At 43.1% G+C, this 21,688-nt stretch overlaps 1 protein-coding gene across 2 annotated transcripts in view; it reads right to left on the reverse strand.

The window, feature by feature from the left end:
- umad1 (UBAP1-MVB12-associated (UMA) domain containing 1) overlaps nucleotides 1-21,688 on the reverse strand; it is a 259,202-nt gene that overhangs the window by 85,316 nt on the left and 152,198 nt on the right. For both annotated transcript variants that reach the window (XM_070881032.1, XM_070881033.1), the window contains exon 3: nucleotides 11,360-11,466. In XM_070881032.1, coding sequence (XP_070737133.1) covers nucleotides 11,360-11,466 — 107 coding nt within the window. The remainder of the gene's footprint in view (nucleotides 1-11,359; nucleotides 11,467-21,688) is intronic.

Consider the following 21,688-nt stretch of genomic DNA (forward strand, 5'->3'; position numbering starts at 1 on the left):
CCACAAATAATCCCAGGCCTAACATCACCGTCTCAACTGTTGGCTCCTCGCAGAATTTGTAGCCAGAGCCTGAACTTGAGCCAGAGTTTCAATCAGCAACAAGAGAAACAGCTGACCAGTGGACTTTGTGGGGGATATCCTGGTAGCGGGGATTATTTTTCAGTAACATATTTGTAATCAATTTTTGAAGAGCATCTCTGTCCTCCATGTATTCTCATGTTTTTAAATGTTTGGGATATCAACATGGTTGATTGAATATCTGTTTCAAAAATCTAATGCGGTGAATGGATTTGGTTTCTGCCTCTTGTATACATCAGCTGCACAGCCTGCTCAGATAGTCAAATTAGCTTGGTTCTGGATCATTGTCTTGTTAGGTACAAGTGTAAATTGTTTTTGGAGTAAGTATTACGAATCTGGATCCCACAGTACAGTAAAATAGCTACACTCCTAGGCACTTCTCTTTTTTGTTTAATTTGGAGAAGTAAAATAAGGAAAAGGTGAGCTTGTAAAGTAAGACCATCCATAATATGCTGAGCTAAAGTAACTTGGGCCTAGTAGCCCAATAAGCCCACCCCCTTTGACAGAGACAGAGAGAGACAGAGACAGAGACAGACAGAGATAGAAGCAGAATCCTCACCAAATAATTAATATACAGGATGCTAGAGTTGCACTCTGTAGTTTGAATGAAAAGTGTAGATTTACCAGTGATTCTGTTACAACCATACAATTATTATGACTTCATGACTGTGGTGCAGGGTCTGACAAAGGGGAACAGCTGAAAGATGCGAATGACGGGGCAGAATATCCTGGTGGCTGGGATATTATTGATACAAATCTATAAATCTTGAAGAGTCAGATGTATTCATACCTAAATTCATTGATATGTTTTTATTTCCACCAATTACTTTACTGATGGTCATGATAAATCTAACAATTCAATGATTTAATTTTAATTATTCCTCAGCCGAATGCATGCTACCGATTCACTTGAGATTACTATCAGTTTCATTGCCTTTATTACAAAAGAAAAGCTTGCTTTATTCAAAAGCAAAAGTAATTGTTTTTTAAGCTCTATCAAAAGTCTTCACTGTCAATTTCTCCTCCCCTTCTTAAATTGTCCAATTTGTAACCCAGAACACATTCAGCGTCAATTATGTAAATTGCCAGAGCAATCACATGAATTATGAAATTAATTGCGTATTTCGTTGTAGACATGAATGAAAAGCCCACATCCTTGATTTGTAAGCAACGGGTAAGCTTTAGTGAAAGAATACACATTCGAAGATACTATTAAACAAACCACAGTGACAAATATGATAAATACATAGAAAAGTTACGTAAAGATACATTTTCTAAATTAGTACTGTTGTTTAAAAAGCAGCAATCAATATTTGTTAATGCTCACGATGCAAGTGATACTATTGATAAGATGTGCTATGCGACTGCCCAAGAAACAGCTGTCTGATCAAAACCTTTTTCTGAGAGAATCTTTGACAAACTGCATGCTAAAACCTGCAGAAATAATGGGGTGGAAATTTAAGCACTCACCAGAAGCCGGGGCTAGAGGCTCATCCGAAATCGAGCCACAGGCCTCATTTTAATAATATAGATGAGCTGCCAGCACTCATTGCTCCGCCAAAGGCAGTTCGAGCAATTTGGAGAAATCTGGGTCTGCTGCGAGGAAAATTCAGGAGGGTTCATGCTCCACCTAGTTTTTCATAAATTTAGCAAAGGGTCCTTGAACAGGCGCAGGATCCTTCTTTGCACACTTAAATTAATCCAATGCTATTTTCAGGCATCAGGGATGCCTAAAATGTGAGGATCAATATGGCGGTGGTTGTGCCGTTGGCGCAGATTACATGTGTTGGAACTCATGCTCAGAAACCGGTATACATTACGCATGATTTACGACAGAAAAACAGCCAAACGCATACCAATTTCTACCCCAGTGTCCCCAAACAACCTTTGCTGAATGTGGCCCACGCCAAGTGCCAGGATGTCGGATCAGGCCTACCAAATAAAATTAGTCCAGCAACCCTGGACTAGACCAGAATAAATGGCTTTTAAAATAGGACATTTGCATAGTCAATATACTGTGCCACCTTTGATCTTTAACTGCCCTGACAGCCTAAAACACCGCTTCAGAGTAACACTGTTAGTAATAGAGAAACTTACTGATGGAATCAAATCATGATGTTTTACTGGTTCTAGATTTTTATGCAATTCCACATCCCCACGGGGGATATGGGGAAAAAGATGTCAGCAGCTGGAGAGGCCAGGTCAGGTCCTCATTGCATATCAACAGCCATATACTGCCGCATCAAGCTGCAATTAGGTTACTGATACTTGCACCTTCTGTCTCTTCTCAAGTTCAGTTCACTTAAAGGGTTACTGAATACAAAAGAAGACATGAATCTTTATTAATCTTTGCTCATTACTAGACCATCTGTCAAATTTAAAAATGTTCACATGGAATAGGTTTGATTAATACTGGAAAAAAGTTTGTTACTTTGTTTTAAAGCTTAAATGAAATACAGCCACATACTTGCTAAACATATATTAAAATGTTTGCTAATTTGAATTTAGAAGGAACAACATTTTTATTTAATTATCTGGAAGGGCGAGAGCAAGTTTCTAGAGATTGCAGACTGCTAAATTCAACAAGTTTACTTCACATATGTCAAACCACATTAGAACACAGTTCAGTGATCATGTGGTTTATTTTGACCCGAGTATCAAAAGTTGATCGGCAAAAAAATAAAAATGTGTGAGGTATTATGTTTTTATGCTAAGTCTCAAAACTTATGCCACAAACATATATATTCCTTTCTTTTACAAGTGTCTGGCCATGCATAGACTACAAATACTTGAAAGCTGAAGAGGGATGAGATAAATACAAGTATAATCTAAAGAGACAGGTTAAAATTTTAAGTACATACTGATCATTACTTCCTGAGACGCCATCAGTTTTCTCATCCTGTGAGTAGTCTGAAAGATAGTCTAACTTTAAGGGCGAGAAATTCCGTTTCTGGCGTTATCATTTTTTTCCTGTCATTTTTCAGAAAAAATACCAGTAAAAGCTTCGCCTTTTTTTAAGGGGGTAAAATTGGCAAAAAAAAATGCGCCTGATGGTAAAAATAGGTGTTGGACGAGGATTCGCGGTGGAAACCGCAGTCCTCGCCGACTTTAGCCCAAGGTCTATCACTGCCAAAAATACAGGCCCTGAGGAGGGGAGAAAACACAATAAATAAATAAATAAATAAAAATCAGGAAACAGTCACTATACACTTAAACTTATGAATCGCTGAAAAAGAATAAAAAAATAAAAACTTCAACTTACCTTTTTTGTAGGTCTTCATACCTACTGCTGTTTCTGGAGCATCAACGCAGGCTTTTCTCAAGTGGTGTTTCTTCACCCTGAGTATGGGTTCGCCGAACAGCCAATTTTAAGCGGTCGCATTTATTTTGGTGTTGCATATCGTCAATCCGCTTTTCAGCGATATTTCAAAACCGCCAGTCATTAACTTTGGCCAATTTAGGTATCTTTTAACCGGTAAAAAAGGCAAAATATCGGCGAAAAAACGTGTGCAAGGCTGGCCAATTTCTCCCCGTGTGTCCTAAAAGGGCTAGTTCAGTCTCCAGAAGTTGCTATAATAACAGCAACTGCAATTTTTTTTGACAACTGTATCTTTTCAGACTTTGGCAACTGCACACTCCAATATTTCAATGACATCAGTAGCAGAAGTGGGGAGTTCTCATCATTAACAATAAAAGAACCCTAAGCCCGAATGGTTGGCTTTTGACATCTGTCATGATGTTAATTCATGGGGCTAAAATTCCGGCCTTGCCAGGTCCATACGGAATACATATGGACTCGGCGAGACCCCGCAAAAGCTGGTTTTGGTTGCGCAATGCGCATACGCCGAAAACCAGCTTTTCCGATCTGTCAAGTTTTGGCTTGACGGATCGAACACATCCCTGCAGCCAGGACATACGCGTGGGCAAGATTGGGCTATTTGCCCAACTCTTGCCCAGCGAATGCCCTTAAAACTCTTGCGCCTGGTAAAAGCAGGCGCATAGCCTACTTTTAAGAGTTTTAAAACACATAAAAATTAAACACATATTTTCACGTTAAAAACCCTGTCCACTGAGGTAAGTTTATTTTAAACCCTATTAAAACACTTTTTTTTAAATCCCCCAAATATTTTTTTTTCTAAAACATTCAATGAACTTTAATTTCAATTAATTTTAATTATGTGAGGTAGGTTTTTTATTTTTTATGTTGTGTTTAGCGTGCTTTTTTCTCTCATTAATAGCAATGAGAACTCATAGATATGGAGTTCTCATTGCTATTAATGAGAATACTGTACCTGATTGGTTGTGCAGTCACACGTAACTGCACCTTCTGCGTCCGAACCTAGAGGACGTGAACGCGCTCCAAAGCGCGGGCAGAGAAGGCCTCGCACAGGAATCAAATTTTCGTTAAAAATTCTCGGGTCGGAGGCATTCGTCCAATGGAAGCCTCCGACCTGAATTTCAGATCCACGTGTCTTCACTTCTACGTGGGGCCACCACCTTTCACTAAGCTGTTTTGCTATTTAGCCTTTTTAGTATTATTGCTGACAAAGGGAAGATTAGATAATATCAGCTTTTTATCCACTTAGTCTGGCTATTACTCCATATTGCAATCCTTAAGTTTCCCATTTGAAAATGCTCAGCACCAGCGATTACAGCAAAATACATTCCACCATGACACTGTACATTCCATTAAATGTGGTCATAATTATCACACACAACAAGTTTTCAGGATGGAAGCCCATAGTGCTCACAGCAGCCCACGAAATAAGAGCCAATTAAACTTCTACACGAGCTATTTAACACAAGTTATTTAAAGTGCTTTGAAACTCTAAACTAAGGCACGTCTGATAGTTTGAAGGCACTTACAATACTGATATTGGATCACCTTTCTTTTTGAGACTCAGGCACTAGGCTACTCGGAAGGTTTTGAAGAAAAAATATTCAGAAAACATTTAAAAGGTTAAACAAAGAGTTTTATAGTACACAAGTGGATTTTTTGTGTTGCTCACAGAAAATCAAAAGATATGCCATTTTATAATGACTGGAATGTTATATAATGTATTGTATCCAATGGTCCCCTGATGTGACCTTCGACAGCCTGTTAATCTGTCTGGCTGCCGGGCAGGGAACGGAATAAAAAAATGATAATGAAATCATCTTGTTAAATTCAGCAAGACCTCCATCTTATTGGGATTTCAGTGTCTCCCCTTCCCCCACCCTCTCAAATATTGCTCCCGCTCCCTCCTCGTAAATATTGGGGCCAATGGAGCCGATATTATGGTTCCTGTGCAGTACCACTGGAGTTTCATACATCTTTGCATAAATCAGCTTACCTAACCAAATAATGTGACATCAGCTCATTGATATCATGTTCTTGTGCTCAAGGCACATCATGAGTGATGCGCAGGGAACGCCAGAGCTGCAATGTCAGGTGCCAGTAACCAATAAGATAAAAGTGGCACCAGGTTGACAACTGTCTTTGCTTTTTTTTTAAATAAAAGGTCGGTGCATCATTCAGTACTCCTTCCAAACAGGTGCTCTGTAGGTGGAATGTTGCTTAGGCACTTAGGGCTAAAATTTCGCCGACTTTGTAACTGGGTTTTCACCGCGATTTGACCTTCCATGGCAAAAACCCTGTCGGCGGGATCTTCGGCCACCTTTTTGCGGCGGCGCTTCCAAGTACCGCCGGGGAGAGTTGCGCAGACGTGCAACGCCGCAGATTGCGTTACCGTCGTAATTTCGGCACTCTCCGCCACACCCAGAATACCGACAGGGTCAAACCTGCGGTGCAGCCCTGCCAGCGGTGGCAAGTATGAAGACCTGCAAAAAAGGTAAGTTAAAGTTTTGATTTTTAAATTATTTTTCAGCGATTTTGTAGGCAAGGGTTTTATGCATGTTTTTTGCAATTAAAAAAAAATCTCTCCCCTCCCAAGGCCACTGTTGCAGCGCTACCGGCCTCGGACTAAAGTCGGCGAAACTCGCGGTTTGCTCCGCGAATTCTCATGCAACGCCGAGTTTACTGAAATAAAGGCCTAAAAAAGGTAGCGCAGCAAAAACAATAATTTTGGCGTAAAACTACTGTTTTTGCCGACAACCGAAATTGTAGCCCTGCAGCCGCATTATGGGGTGGTTACCCAATTTACATAGAAGTCAGGGGATTAAAGACTCTAGGACACAGCTGGTGTGGAAGAGAGCAGACTTCTTTGCACTCACCTCCCACATTGGGGCTCACTGGATGCCTTAGAAGTGCTGCAAGCTTCAGGCCTCTGCACTCGATTTTCCAGAGAGCGGGCATGTGATATGTTCCCATTGGATTATCCTAGTAGTTAATCCTCATTCATACTCGATTCATACCCCAATCTCTGTCATCGAGCTACAGTACGCGGACGATGCCTGTGTCTGCGCACATACAGAGGCTGAACTCCAAGTCATAGTCAACATATTCACTGAGGCGTACGAATGCATAGGCCTTACACTAAATATCCGTAAGACAAAGGTCCTCCACCAACCTGTCCCTGCCACACAGTACTGCCCCCCAGTCATCAAAATCCACGGCACGGCCCTGGACAACGTGGACCATTTCCCACACCTCGGGAGCCTCTCATCAACAAGAGCAGACATTGACGACGAGATTCAACACCACCTCCAGTGCGCCTGTGCAGCCTTTGGCCGACTGAGGAAAGGAGTGTTCGAAGACCAGGCCGTCAAATCTGCCACCAAGCTAATGGTCTACAGGGCTGAAGTAATACCCATCTTCCTGTATGGCTCAGAGACATGGACCATATACAGTAGACACCTCAAGTCGTTGGAGAAATACCACCAACGATGTCTCCGCAAGATCCTGCAAATCCCCTGGGAGGACAGACGCACCAAATTAGCATCCTCGACTAGGCCAACATCCCCAGCATTGAAGCATGACTACACTTGATCAGCTCCGCATTGTTCGCATACGAGACATGAGACTCCCAAAGCAAGCGCTCTACTCGGAACTCCTTCACGGCAAACGAGCCAAAAGGTGGGCAGAGGAAACATTACAAGGACACCCTCAAAGCCTCCCTGATAAAGTGCAACATCCCCACTGACACCTGGGAGTCCCTGGCCAAAGACCGCCCTAAGTGGAGGAAGTGCATCCGGGAGGACGCTGAGCATGCAGAGATCAAGTGCAGGCAGCGGAAAGAGCGTGCGGCAAAACAATCCCACCCACCCTTTCCCTCAATGACTATCTGTCCCACCTGTGACAGGGATTGTAGTTCGCGTATTGGACTGTTCAGTCACCACGGACTCATTTTTAGAGTGAAGTAAAGTCCCATGGATCTTGATGACCGAGGGGCAGTGCTGTGCGGCGGGGACAGCTTGGTGGAGGACCTTTGTCTTACGGATGTTTAGCCTAAGGCCCATGCTTTCGTATGCCTCAGTGAATACATTGACTATGACCTGGAGTTCAGCCTCTGTATGTGCGCAGACACAGGCGTCGTCCATATATTGTAGCTCGACGACACAGGTTGGGGTGGTCTTGGACCTGGTCTGGAGATGATGATGAAGGTTGAACTGGTTCCCACTGGTTCTATAGTTTAGTTCCACTCCAACGGGGAGCTTGTTGACTGTGAGGTGGAGCATGGCAGCGAGAAAGATTAAGAGGGTTGGGGCGATGACGCAGCCATGTTTGACCCCGGTCCGGACGTGGATTGGGTCTGTAATGGATCCGTTGGTAAGGATCACGACCTGCATGTCATCGTGGAGCAGGCGGAGGATGGTGATGAACTTTTGGGGGCATCCGAAACGGAGGACGACGCTCCATAGACCTTCGTGGTTGACAGTGTCAAAGGTCTTTGTAAGATCGAAGGCGGCCATGTATAAGGGCTGCTCCTGTTTCCTGCATTTTTCTTGCAGCTGTCGCGCTACAAAAATCATGTCCATTGTGCCCCGTAGGGGACGAAATCCGCAGTGTGACTCCGGGAGGAGCTTCTCGGCCACTAGGAGAAGACAGTTGAGAAGGACTCGAGCGATGACTTTCTCAGTGGCTGATAACAGGGAGATTTCTCTGTAGTTGTCCCCTTTTTTAAAGATGGTCACGATCACTGCATCTCTGAGATCTCCCAGCATGCTCTCCTGCCTTCAGATGAGAGAGGAGGTCATGCATTCGCGGCAACAGTGCCTCTCTGCCATATTTCAGTGCCTCAGTGAGGATTCCATCAGCTCCCGTCTCCTTGTTGTCTTTAAGCCATCTCATGGCTTTTTCTACCTCGTGCAGTGCTGAGGTTTTACTGAGGTGATGGCGGGTAGTATGCTGAGGGATGGAATCGAGGACACTCGAGTCAAAGGCAGAGTCTCGATTGAGGAGATCTTTGAAGTGCTACATCCAGGGGGCCCTGACTGCCTCGGTGTCCTTGATGAGTGTTTCCCCATTCTTGGCCAGCAGTGGGGTGGGACCTTGGTTGTTTGGGCCGTAGGTGGCCTTGACTGCGGTGAAAAGTCCTAGCACATCATGGCTGTCGGCCAGCTGCTGTATCTCCTGTGCTTTTTCCATCCACCATCTGTTCTTTAGATCCAAGTTTTTTGTTGGACCTCGGCCTTAAGCCATCAGAAATGCGGCTTTGCTGCTCCAGAGTTCGGTTGTTGTTTAAGGCTCAGAAATGCCCTGCGTTTATGATCTATTAGTTCTTGGATCTCCTGATCATTTTCATCAAACCAGTCCTGGTGTTTCCGGTTGAGCGACCGAGCATCTCTTCGCAGGCACTAGTTATGGAGGCCTTGAAGGCAGACCAAGCGCTGTGGGCATTCTGCATCTCGGGGTCATCAAGGCACGCCAGGTTAGCTGTGAGGCGCTGACTGTATAGGGCTCTCCTAGCTGGATCCTTAAGTGCCCCGGCATTGACTTTTTTGCAGCACTACTTATGCTGCCCTTGTTGCTTTGGCGCTATGATGATGATGACCGTATCATTTTATACAAGTCTAATCCACATTGATGTACAGTTCACATTACCAATAAAAGGAATGTGTGTGTGCAACACTTGTCTGTTAATATCGCCAACAGTAATTTCAAAGCTCAAATTAGTATGGTGACTGGTAAGAATGTGACCAAATAGGGCAAAAGAGCTTCTTCAACAAAACCTATTGTGTGATCTTGTGAAAGAACAAGTCTAAATAACTACGATAGATAGTATATTGCTTTATCTCAAACAGACAAAATATCAAAATTACTTCCAACCAATGGAAGGAAATCTCTTTCTCTATATGGGGAAGTACTATCTGCATATGGCACCTTCTCTGACTTTCCGAGATAAGAACACAAGAACATAAGAAATAGGAGCAGGAGTAGGCCATTCGGCCCTTCGAGCCTGCCTCACCATTCAATATCATGGCTGATCTTCTACCTCAATTCCAACTTCACATACTATCTTTATATCCCGTGGTTCCCTTAATATCCAAAAAATTAGCTATCTCGGTCTTAAATATACTCAATGACTGAGTATCCACAGCCTTCTGGGGTAGAGAATGCCAAAGATTCACAACCCTCTGAGTGAAGAAATTTCTCCTCATCTCAGTCCTAAATGGCTGACCCCTTATTCTGAGATGATGCCCCCTAGTTCTAGACTCCCTAGACAACATCTACCCTGTCAAGCCCTTTAAGAATTTTATATATTTCAATGAAATCACCCCTCATTCTTCTAAACTCTAGACAATATAGGCCTAGTCCACTTAATTTCTCATAGGACAAACCCAATCAATCCCAGGAATCAATCTAGTGAACCTGTGTTGCACTCCCTCTAAGGCAAGTATATCCTTCCTTAGGTAAGGAGACCAAAACTGTACACTGCTCCGTGTGTGGTATCACCAAGGCCTATATAATTGCAGTAAGACTTCTCTACTCTTACTAGATTAGGAATTCACAGGAGTGAACCCAACCTCTGCAATTCTTGCATGTCCACTTTGCAGCCCTCATTTCATAAATCATGGCCTGGAGTTTCCGCTCGATTGTGCTGGTTTTCTCAACGCAATTCCCCCGATATCAGTGTAAAATCGTCATTTTAAATCATTTAAAATCGTGTTACTCAAAGTGGTGGATTTATACTGTAATTCAAAATTCTTATTTTTCTGATAAATGTATTTTCAGCTATATTAATCAAACTTAACCAAGTTACCACTCTTAATTATACCATGGAAGATTTTTTGCAAAATAACATTTTAGAAAACTGCCCAATTGCACTGGCAGATTTTGTTTGGCAATATTCAAATAAGTTTAAGTGGAAACTCAGGGGTTGAAAAAATAGTTTTTAAAATGGGCGCAATTTTGGGCCCGAATTGCCGACTGCACCCAAAGTGGAAATTCTACCCTCGTATGTTTAGGTTGTGGTGACACCACAACAACAACTTGCATTTATATAGTACCTTTAATGTAGAGGAATGTCCCAAGGTTCACAGAAGTGCAAGGAAAATAAATCAGGCAAAAAGTATATCTAAAGAAGATACAGTGAAAAAGCGTTTTGGCAGGAAAAGTTATTGACAAATATTTTTATATGCAATCATTTTAATTATAATTCTGAGAGCTGTTAACTTAAGAATCAATGCAATTGAGAAGTCAAGATAGGGCTCAACTAATGAATGAAAATTCAGGCAATTAATAACAACAATGTTCCTTCATTTAAAATGATACATAGAAATGTGACTTGAAAGCTTCATCTCATTTAGCTCTGCATGTTTTACTTTACCAGTATCTACTTAAAGCTTGTTTGAATTTGAAGGCTTCGTTACTGTTGCTATAACTGGATCTAGATGTTTAAGATGAAGCATGTAGAAAACAAAACTCTGAGTGTAAGGATTATAGGGGTGGAATGGAAAGAAAATTATGTATTTATGAAAGCGACACAAAGACGGTTTATAAAAGATGAATTTACACTAAAAGGGTTCCCAAGGTTTCCTCTAAAAGCATGCAGTGAAAGGGTGGGGAGCAGTCTGAGGCATGAATATTTACACGTCCTGAAAGCAACCTAGCTGGCACACTGTAGGAGTAGCAAATATAAATATTAGATGATTGTCATAAATGCAGTAGTAAATGAAAACAAATCTGCACGATCCATGTTTCAGTTTTACTTTACATATACTGTATGACATTTACATTAAATAACTGTCCCTAATTCAAATGCAGCATAGGTGTTCAAATACATAGAGTCGTGGAAATAATGCTATATCAAAGAGTCTGAAGTGTTTATAAATAATGATTTATACATAATGATTTTATTCATGCCTTCTATCAACTATAAATAGAATGTAAACCAAGTACCATCATCCATTTAATATCCTGTTCCTGAGTTGATTGGCAGCATGTGCTTGTCGCTTGTCCAACTGGCACAGGACTCTGCACCCTTTCCCTTTCACTTGCTGTTTCTCCTGTAATCAAATACATCAACAAATTATAAGCTAGTTCTTTCATAATATGGCTAGGTCTTGCTGACGAAGGGTAGTTCAGGAATGATCTGGGACTACATTCTGAAACTCAAATTACTTGCTTGTGTGCCATGTTATGAGTAGCTTATTTTCCATAAACTTTTTTATTTGAAATGTGTAATTCAGTAGATTTTAAAACTTATTTTTCTTTCCAATTCAGTTCTGCAACTGTGATGAAGTAAAAGTGAATGTATTTTTCTTATGGACAGTACTGTTTTGCTGATGACTTGAAATGTCAATGGAAAAATACCAAAAACACTTCAATCAGAACCAAGTTTGGGTCAGTGAAATCCACTGAAAAGTTGGGTAAATTCTGCAACTTTTGTGAAATCTGCAAATATTTAGTATAATCAATAGGACAATTACCCCACACTTTTAACATCAATAAAAACCACAAGAAAACATGTAGAAAGTACTAGACTCATTTATGAAACAGCTTCATATACTACCACATTCAATCATTGCAGCCATTGCATATCTTATAACAGAATCTTACATTGATCCATCACAGGCTTGTGATGTGTGATGTGAAATTTTTCCACTGGTCTAGATATTTTTAACCACCATTTTGTGAAATGTAGACATTTTGTACAGTGTTTTGAAGAGAGCTGACCACAATCATAGCAGCAACCACTTTCACTCAGTATAATAGAATGTATAATAGAAACAGCTATTCTGTAAAGTAAACACACTGCATCATGCAATTGGTCAATAGTTGCTTGGTGATTATTATAATTTGGAGGGCCGTGTGACAATGGAAATGTTGTCAGTCCCAACTCCAAAATTATAAACCTGATTTTAATGCAGATATTCAATTCAAAAGCTTAACAGTAGAAAGTTTCAATGAAATGTCCAGAAAACTTAATTGTAAAGAATTCAGTGAAATCCCAAACCAATAGATTTCCATTGATCTTGCTGGGGGATAGCTAGGAGGGACAACTGTGGAACTATCAAATAAGATATTCAGAGAAAGTAAAACTGTTCAACAGATGTGTAGAAATAGCATCTTAACTGACTGACAGGCTTTGATTTTCCTATTGGTGCAGCCAGTTAATACAAATTAAAATATTTTCAACGTTCAACCCAAGAGTGTTTTGACCTAACTTGTATGCCAAGTTACATGCCTTACAAAATATTATAGAACGTTTTGTTTCACAGATCGCTGACTATTAAGCACCTGGTGTTTGATAAGAATGGGGACTAACTCTATTAAAAAAATGTGTGGTGTAGGAAATTCCTAAAATTAAATTTAAAAAAAGCAAATTAAATTTGGACAGTGTAAGATGGTGGAACTCATCCTGAAATTTTCCCTCGATAAGAAATCCTATTATCGTATCTGGTAGACATTTTTACCCAGTTTTCTTTCCTCTTCATCCTGTGATTGGCAGAATATGAGTTTTTGCTTCTAATTCTTTAAAGAGTAAGCCCCTAATCTCAGCTATACTATCGTACACGAAGGTGGGGGGGGGGGGGGGGGAGGAATGCAGAGACCAGGCACTGCTCTGCAAGGGATATATTATTAAAGAAAAACCCACTGCATTCAGTCTTGCTCATTTCCTAGCAGCTATATGGGTTAGGTCATTTAAAGTGCAAGGAAGAACGAGCAAAAAATATTAAATTAGGAATATAAAACAGAGAATGGGACGGGAGCAAACTAACTGTAACTAGCAAATGGGCATACTTCCTTTGATGGATCAATAAGTTTATCCATTGAGTATTTGAGCCTTACAGCTGAGCTAGCTGATATTTGGGATAGCACTACAATTAGCCTCAGTTAGGGTGGGTAAATTGGTGGGCATTTATGCTCTTCATTGTAATTCAGAAATCCCTGTTATACTTGTGTGGATATTGAATGAGGACAGAATATACTCCCTATTGTAGATCGCAATGTCCCCTACAGCCAAATAGCGTACTGACACTGATCATCAAGACTCAAATGTGAATAATGGTCGCATGGAGGGGGACTAGGAAGGTGCCTTACAGCCATGAAACTGAACCCTGACAAGGTATCAATCCCTTCAGGAAGAGAGGAAAGAAAATTTGAGGCAAAAAAAAGGTACTGCCCATATAACATTGAATCAGTAAGCCATCCCTCTTCATCCGTGAAGAAATTCAAAATCACCATGCAAAAGATGAACACAATAAAAATAAATTCTGGATTACTATTACATCTTCAATGAACTGATGGATTTTTACAGGATTGTTTAACTCAATAAATTACCAAAACAGGAAAGAAAAGAATAAAAGACTTGCATTAGTACATTTCATGACCTCAGGGCATCCCAAAGAGTTTCACAGCAAAAGTAGTACTTTTGAAGTGTAGTCATTGTTGTAATGTAGGCAACGCGACAGCCAATTTGCACACATCATGCTCCCACAAACAGCAATTAAATAAATGATGAGAGCATCTGTTTTAGATTTTGGTTGAGGAATAAACGTTTGCCAGGGCACCAAAATAAATCCCCTATTCTTCAAATAGTGCCATGGGTTATTTTATGTCTACCAGAGAGGGCAGTCAGAGCCTTGCTTTACCATCTCATCTGAAAGACGACACCTCTGACAGTGCAGCACTCCCTCAGCACTGCATACAAGTGGAGTCCTAAATTCTTCGTCGACCTACGTTGGCTCCAGGCCAGGTCCAAGACCACCCCAACCTCTGTCGTCGAGCTACAGTACGTCGACGACGCCTGCGTCTGCGCACATACAGAGGCTGAACTCCAAGTCATAGTCAACGTATTTACTGAGGCGTACGAAAGCATGAGCCTTACGCTAAACATCCGTAAGACAAAGGTCCTCCACCAGCCTGTCCTCGCCGCTCAGCACTGCCCCCCAGTCATCAAGATCCATGGCGCAGCCCTGGATAATGTGAAACATTTCCCATACCTCGGGAGCCTCTTATCAACAAGAGCAGACATTGACGACAAGATTCAACACCGCCTCCAGTGCGCCAGTGCAGCCTTCGGCCGCCTGAGGAAAAGAGTGTTTGAAGACCAGGCCGTCAAATCTGCCACCAAGTTCATGGCTGTAGTAATATCTGCCCTCCTGTATGGCTGAGAGACATGGACCAGGTACAGTAGACACCTCAAGTCACTGGAGAAATACCACCAACGATGTCTCCGCAAGATCCTTTAAATCCCCTGGGAGGACAAATGCACCAACGTTAACGTCTTCGACCAGGCCAACATCTCCAGCATTGAAGCGCTGACCACACTTGATCAGCTCCGCTGGGCAGACCACATTGCTCGCATGCCAGATACGAGACTCCCAAAGCAAGCGCTCTACTCGGAACTCCTTCATGGCAAATGAGCCAAAGGTGGGCAGAGGACACGTTACAAGTCACCCTGATAAAGTGCAACATCCCCACCGACACCTGGGAGTCCCTGGCCAAAGACCACCCTAAGTGGAGGAAGTCTCATCGCCGGGAACATGCAGAAACCAAGTACAGGCAGCAGAAAGTGCGTGTGGCAAATCTGTCCCACCCACCCTTTTCCTCAACGACTATCTGTCCCACCTGTGACAGGGACTGTGGTTCTCGTATTGGATTGTTCAGCCACCTAAGGACTCATTTTTAGAGTGGAAGTTGTTATATATGTACTTGTACTTACTTGTATTTACTCTGTACAGCCACCAGAGGGCTCATGTCCTGGAGTCCCAAAGGATCCCATAAACCCTTGGGAGCACAGGTATTTAAGGAGGCCTTACAGTTTGGAGAGGCACTCTGGAGACCTGCAATAAAAGACTAAGGTCACACTTTACTTTGAGCTCACAGTGATCAGTCTGACTCGGTTCTCCATACATAACAACTGGCGACGAGAAACAGATAGCAAACCCAAAGATGCAGAGAACAGTGGGCATCCTGTAGAAATTCTCGGAAGGAGATGATTGGGAAACTTTTGTGGAGCGACTAGACCAATATTTCGTAGCCAACGAGCTAGATGGAGAAGAGAACATTGCCAAACGAAGGGTGATCCTCCTCACCGTCTGTGGAGCACCAACGTATGACCTCATGAAAAATCTGCTCACTCCAGCGAAACCCACGGAAAAATCGTACAGTGATTTGTGCACACTGGTCCGAGAGCATTTGAACCCGAAGGAAAGCATTCTGATGGCGAGCTACCGGTTCTACACCTACAAAAGATCTGAAGGCCAGGAAGTGGCGAGTTATGTTGCACAGCTAAGACACCTTGCAGGACATTGCGAATTTGAAGGACAGTTGGAGCACATCCTCAGAGACTTTTTCGTACTTGGCATTGGCCACGAAACCATACTTCGCAAACTTTTGACTGTAGAGACCCCAGCCTTGAGCAAGGCCATAGCGATAGCCCAGGCATTCATTGCCACCAGTGGCAATATGAAGCAAATCTCTCAGCACACAATTGCTGCTACAAGTACTGTGAACAAAGTGATGTTGTTTCAAATCGCAATGTACAGGGCAGGTGTCACATGCCTGCAGCTGCACATCCGCAGATGTCTCAGAGTCCACCATCAAGGGTGATGAATGCAAGGCCATTAACACCTTGTCGGCGTTGCGGGGGTGATCATCGTTTCCATTCATGCCGATACAAAGGGTACGTTTGCAAGGGCTGTGGAACAATGGGACACCTCCAACGTATGTGCAGGAGAGCTGCAAATCCTGTTAAACCTGTAAACCACCATGTTGCAGAGGAGGACAGATCCACGGAGGATCACGACGAACTAGAGGCTCAGACCGAGGGGTGCACACATTCACCACAAATTGACCCCGATAATGCTGAATGTTGAACTAAATTGACCCCAGGTGTCAATGGAGCTGGACACGGGCACGAGCCAGTCCATCATGGGCAAAAAGACTTTCGAAAGGTTGTGGGGCAGCAAGGCCTCAAGGCCAGTCTTAACTCCATTTCGCATGAAATTAAGAACTTACACAAAAGAACTGATTCCCATAATCGGCAGTGCTACCGTAAAGGTCTCCTACGATGGAGCGGTGCACAAGCTACCACTATGGGTGGTACTGGGCGATGGTCCTACATTGCTCAGCAGGAGCTGGCTGGGAAAGATACGCTGGAACTGGGATGACGTCCGAGCGCTATCGCCCGCTGACGACACTTCGTGTGCCCAGGTCTTAAACAAATTTCCTTCGGTGTTCAAACCAGGCATTGGGAAATTCCAAGGAGCAAAAGTGCAGATCCACCTAATTCCGGGGGCGTGACCCATCCATCACAAGGCGAGAGTAGTAGTGTACATGATGAGAGAAAGGGTAGAGATCGAGCTAGACCGGCTGCAAAGAGAGGGCATTATCTCACCGATCAAGCTCAACGAGTGGGTCAGTCCTATTGTCCCAGTCCTCAAGGGGGACGGCACCATCAGAATCTGTGGCGATTACAAAGTAACTATCAATCATTTCTCCCTGCAGGACCAATACCCACTACCAAAGGGCGATGACCTCTTTGCAACGCTGGTGGGAGGAAAGATGTTCACGAAGCTGGATTTGAATTCAGCCTACATGACGCAGGAACTGGAGGAATCATCGAAGGGCCTCACCTACATCAACACGCATAAAGGTCTTTTCATTTATAACAGATGCCCGTTTGGAATTCGATCAGCGGCAACGATATTCCAGAGAAACGTGGAAAGCTTACTGAAGTTGCTCCCGCGCACCGTGGTCTTCCAGGACGACATCTTGGTTACAGGTCGGGACACAGTCAAGCATCTGAAAAACCTGGAGGGGATTCTTAGTCGACTCAACCGCGTGGGGCTCAGGTTAAAACGCTCGAAGTACATTTTCCTGGTGCCTGAAGTGGGGGTCCTGGGGTGGAGGATCGCGGCGGACGGCATCAGGCCCACCGATTCGAAGGCGGAGGCAATCGAAAACGCACCGAGGCCACAAAACGTGACGGAGCTGCGGTCGTTTCTCGTATTCCTGAACTATTTCGGTAACTTCTTACCGGGTCTCAGCACACTGTTAGAACCACGGCACGTCTTACTGTGTAAAGGGGACGAATGGGCATGGGGCAAAAGCTAAGAAAATGCCTTTGTAAAAGCTAGAAAATGTTGATGCTGAAACAAATTGCTTGTGTTGTATGATCCATGAAAGCGTTTGGTACTAGCATGTGATGTGTTGTCATATGGCGTCGGGTGTGTATTGCAACAAGCTAATGATTTGGGGAAATTGCAACCCATTGCTTATGCATCCAGGAGTCTGTCTAAGGCTGAGAGAGCCTACAGCATGATTGAAAAAGAAGCGTTAGCATGTGTCTATGGGGCAAAAAAAATGCATCAATATCTGTTTGGGCTAAAATTCGAATTGGAAACTGACCATCAGCCACTCATATCCGTGTTTTCTGAGAGTAAGGGGATAAATACTAATGCAGCGGCCCGCATTCAGAGATGGGCGCTCACATTGTCCGCATACAACTATGCCATCCGCCACAGGCCAGGCACAGAAAACTGCGTTGATGCTCTCAGTAGGCTGCCAGTGCCCACCACGGGGGTGGAAATGGCGCAGCCCGCAGATGTAGCCATGGTTATAGAAGCATTTGAGAGTGAGCAATCACCAGTCACTGCCCAGATCATCAAACCATGGACGAGCCAGGACCCCTTATTGTCCCTAGTCCAAAACTGTGTGCTTCGCGGGAGCTGGCCCAGTGTCCCAGTCGAAATGCAGGAAGAGATAAAGCCGTTTCAGCGGCGCAAAGATGAAATGTCTATTCAGACAGACTGTCTTCTGTGGGACAATCGAGTAGTGGTTCCCAAGAAGGGCAGAGACACCTTCACCAGTGACCTCCACAGTACCCACCCAGGCATCGTAATGATGAAAGCGATAGCCAGATCCCACGTGTGGTGGCACGGTATCGATGAGGACTTAGAGTCCTGCGTACACAGATGTAATACATGTTCACAGTTAAGCAATGCACCTAGGGAGGCACCGCTAAGTTTATGGTCTTGGCCCTCCAAACCGTGGTCTGGGGTACATGTCGACTATGCAGGACCGTTCTTGGGTAATATGTTCCTTGTGGTTGTAGATGGGTACAACAAATGGATTGAATGTGATATAATGTCGACTAGCACGTCCGCTGCCACTACTGAAAGCCTGCGGGCCATGTTTGCCACACACGGCCTACCCGATGTCCTGGTGAGCGACAACGGGCCATGTTTTACCAGTGCTGAGTTCAAAGAATTCATGACCCGCAACAGGATCAAACATATCACATCTGCCCTGTTTAAACCAGCGTCCAATGGTCAGGCAGAGAGAGCAGTGCAAACCATCAAGCAGGGCTTGAAGAGAGTAATGGAATGCTCACTGCAGACTCGCCTATCCCGAGTCCTGCTTAACTACCGTAAGAGACCCCATTCCCTCACTGGGATCCCACCTGCTGAACTGCTCATGAAAAGAGCACTTAAGACAAGGTTCTCGTTAGTTCACCCTGATCTACATGAACAGGTAGAGAGCAGGCAGCTTCAACAAAGTGCATACCATGATAGCACAAATGTGTCACGCGAGATTGAAATCAATGATCTTGTATTTGTATTGAATTATGGACAAGGTCCCAAGTGGCTTCCCGGAGCTGTCGTGGCCAAAGAGGGAAGCAGGGTGTTTTGGGTCAAACTTTCATATGGACTCATTCACCGAAAACACTTGGATCAAATCAAACTCAGATTCACGGACTATGCTGAGCAACCCACTTTGGACCCTACCTTTTTTGGCCCCCCAACATATACATCAGTGGCAACCGGCACTGCGGTTGGCCACAAAACAGAACCCATCATCCACAGCAGCACAGCAGGACTCACCACACCAGGCAGCCCAGCAAGGGCCCAACAAATGTTTCAACAACACCAGCTTTCACACTGAGACGATCAACCAGGCAAGAAGGGCCCCAGATCGACTCACATTGTAACTAGTTACACTACTGACTTGGGGGTGGGGGGGGGGGGAGCGCGGAGGTGTTGTTATATATGTGGACTTGTATTTACTCTGTATGGCCACCAGAGGGCTCATCCCCTGGAGTCCCAAGGGATCCCATAATCCCTTGGGAGCACAGGTATTTAAGGAGGCCTCACAGGTTGGAGAGGCACTCTGGAGATGTGCAATAAAAGACTAAGGTCACACTTTACTTTGCTCACAGTGTGCAGTCTGGCTCTTTCTCCATAACAGAAGCAAGTCTTCCTTGATTCCGAGGGACTGCCTATGATGATGATGAGATTCTGTGCTCAAATCTCTGGAGTGTGGCCTGAACGCACAACCTTCTAACTCGGAGGTAAGAGTGCTACCATTGAGACAAATACCAACCACTGCATGAATTATCATGGAACTGTATTCATTTGCTGAATTTCAATATCTTTCATATGAGAGGGGCACTGAAATATGAACTGGGCCAGTAACAATTTCTTAGTGATTGTATTGCTAACCTCTAAAGCATCAAATCAGCATTGCCTATTGGGCAAGTTCAATCCTGTGAGCTTATTGTGCATCTGCAACCTTTGAAGTTTCAGTAAAAATTAGAAATATCAAATATGCTAATTTATGCAAGCAATGCATATATTACTTGTAGCTAAAAGCTTAAATGTTGACCCACAGTGTATGTACAGTATTGTACATGAGCCTAAGTGGCTTCTTCTATCCTGTTGAGCTCTCTGCAAAGCTCCAAATGTTAACCAATTTTCTACTAATACTGCAAAAAGTGTTAATTAGTGTACTTTCTGCCAAAAACATGCAATTCAATATTTCACAAGTTTTTCTATGCATAAGGTGAAAGTAATTTTGCAAAATTAAATATCAACCATGTCAGGCCTTAAAGGGATAATTCCATGAGGTTCCATTCCCTACGTGTAGCCTTTCTAGACAGCAGCACAAGCCACAAAATAGGTCCTATAGGCGAACAGCTCTATTTCTGATCTGCACTTCCATTTAGCAAGGCTCCAAGCTGGGAGTCTTTCCTTGCAAAATTATTCCTCAAGTGATAGCACATTCAGAACATGTATTTGGTGAAGTATACAACTGCGGGCCCAGTTCTTTCAGGGATGAGTCAAAGCTGAAACTAGACAGCATGACTTTCAAGAAAGATTAAGTACATTGTGGTACAGCAACACTATAGGACTAGCAGGCATGCAGTGATGTGTGTACACCAGAAATCTTAAGGTGAGAGCTCTCATGTGAACAACTAGCGATCACAATAAAATTGCACTTAAGTTAGCAGATGGAAGATGATTGGCTGAAAGGTATTTCCCCCTTTACAATGACACAATGTTATTGAGATATCACAGGGGATTTAAACCAGACAGCTGTGGTATGCATGAACAACTTAGCTTAGCAAAAACAAAAACTGAAAAATATACTTTTATTAAAATTGTCTTGATGTATTTTCCCAAAACCGACTGAATTATATGAATACTACCCTCAAGTTCAGAACTCTGATTAAAAAGGGAAGAAAATGATTAAAATATATTCTCTGCAATATTAACCTTTGAACAATTAACCTGAAATTACTTTTGTCCGATTCTAACAGAGCCAGTTAAAATGAATGGGTTCATGTCTCTGTTCAAAAAGCATGAACAGTAATTTTACATGAACATGTTAAGCATTCCTATAGTGTCATTTCTATGTTAATGCTTCTAAATATAATCTGAATTATCATAATAAACAGAGCAGCAAGTACATAGATTGAGCTTATAAAGATCATCTTCATTAATGGAATAAACTGTAATCTTTCATATTTTTCTGTTTTAAAAGTTATTTTTCAGGTCTGTGCCTTCTCCACTTCCCTTTATCTCTATGGCTCTCATATGAAGAATGGTGAGAAGGTAACCTTCCTCTAGCCTTCAGAGATTCTGCTTTGAGCTTCTGCCAGGAGCATAGAAGGGCAGATTGCCCTCAATTTAGAATGTCAGCTTGGCCCTGTAGGAAGTACTCTCCCGTCCAAGTCAGAAGGTTGTGGGTTTAAGCCCAGCTCCAGAACTTCAACACATAAACAGGGCTGACAATCCAGTGGAGCGGTGATGGAATATAGTATTGTCAGATGTGTCCTTCGGATGAGATATTAAACCAAGTCCTCCCTTCCTGTTTCAGGGAGTTTGCCCAATGTCTTCACCAACATCACCAAAAACAGAAGGGTTTGGATTTTGCATTAATAATAATGGTGAGACTAACAGTGCTCACCATTATTATGGAGTAAATCGAACAGTAGTT

Source organism: Pristiophorus japonicus, chromosome 5 (assembly GCF_044704955.1).
Source record: "Pristiophorus japonicus isolate sPriJap1 chromosome 5, sPriJap1.hap1, whole genome shotgun sequence".
Lineage (NCBI taxonomy): Eukaryota > Metazoa > Chordata > Chondrichthyes > Pristiophoridae > Pristiophorus > Pristiophorus japonicus.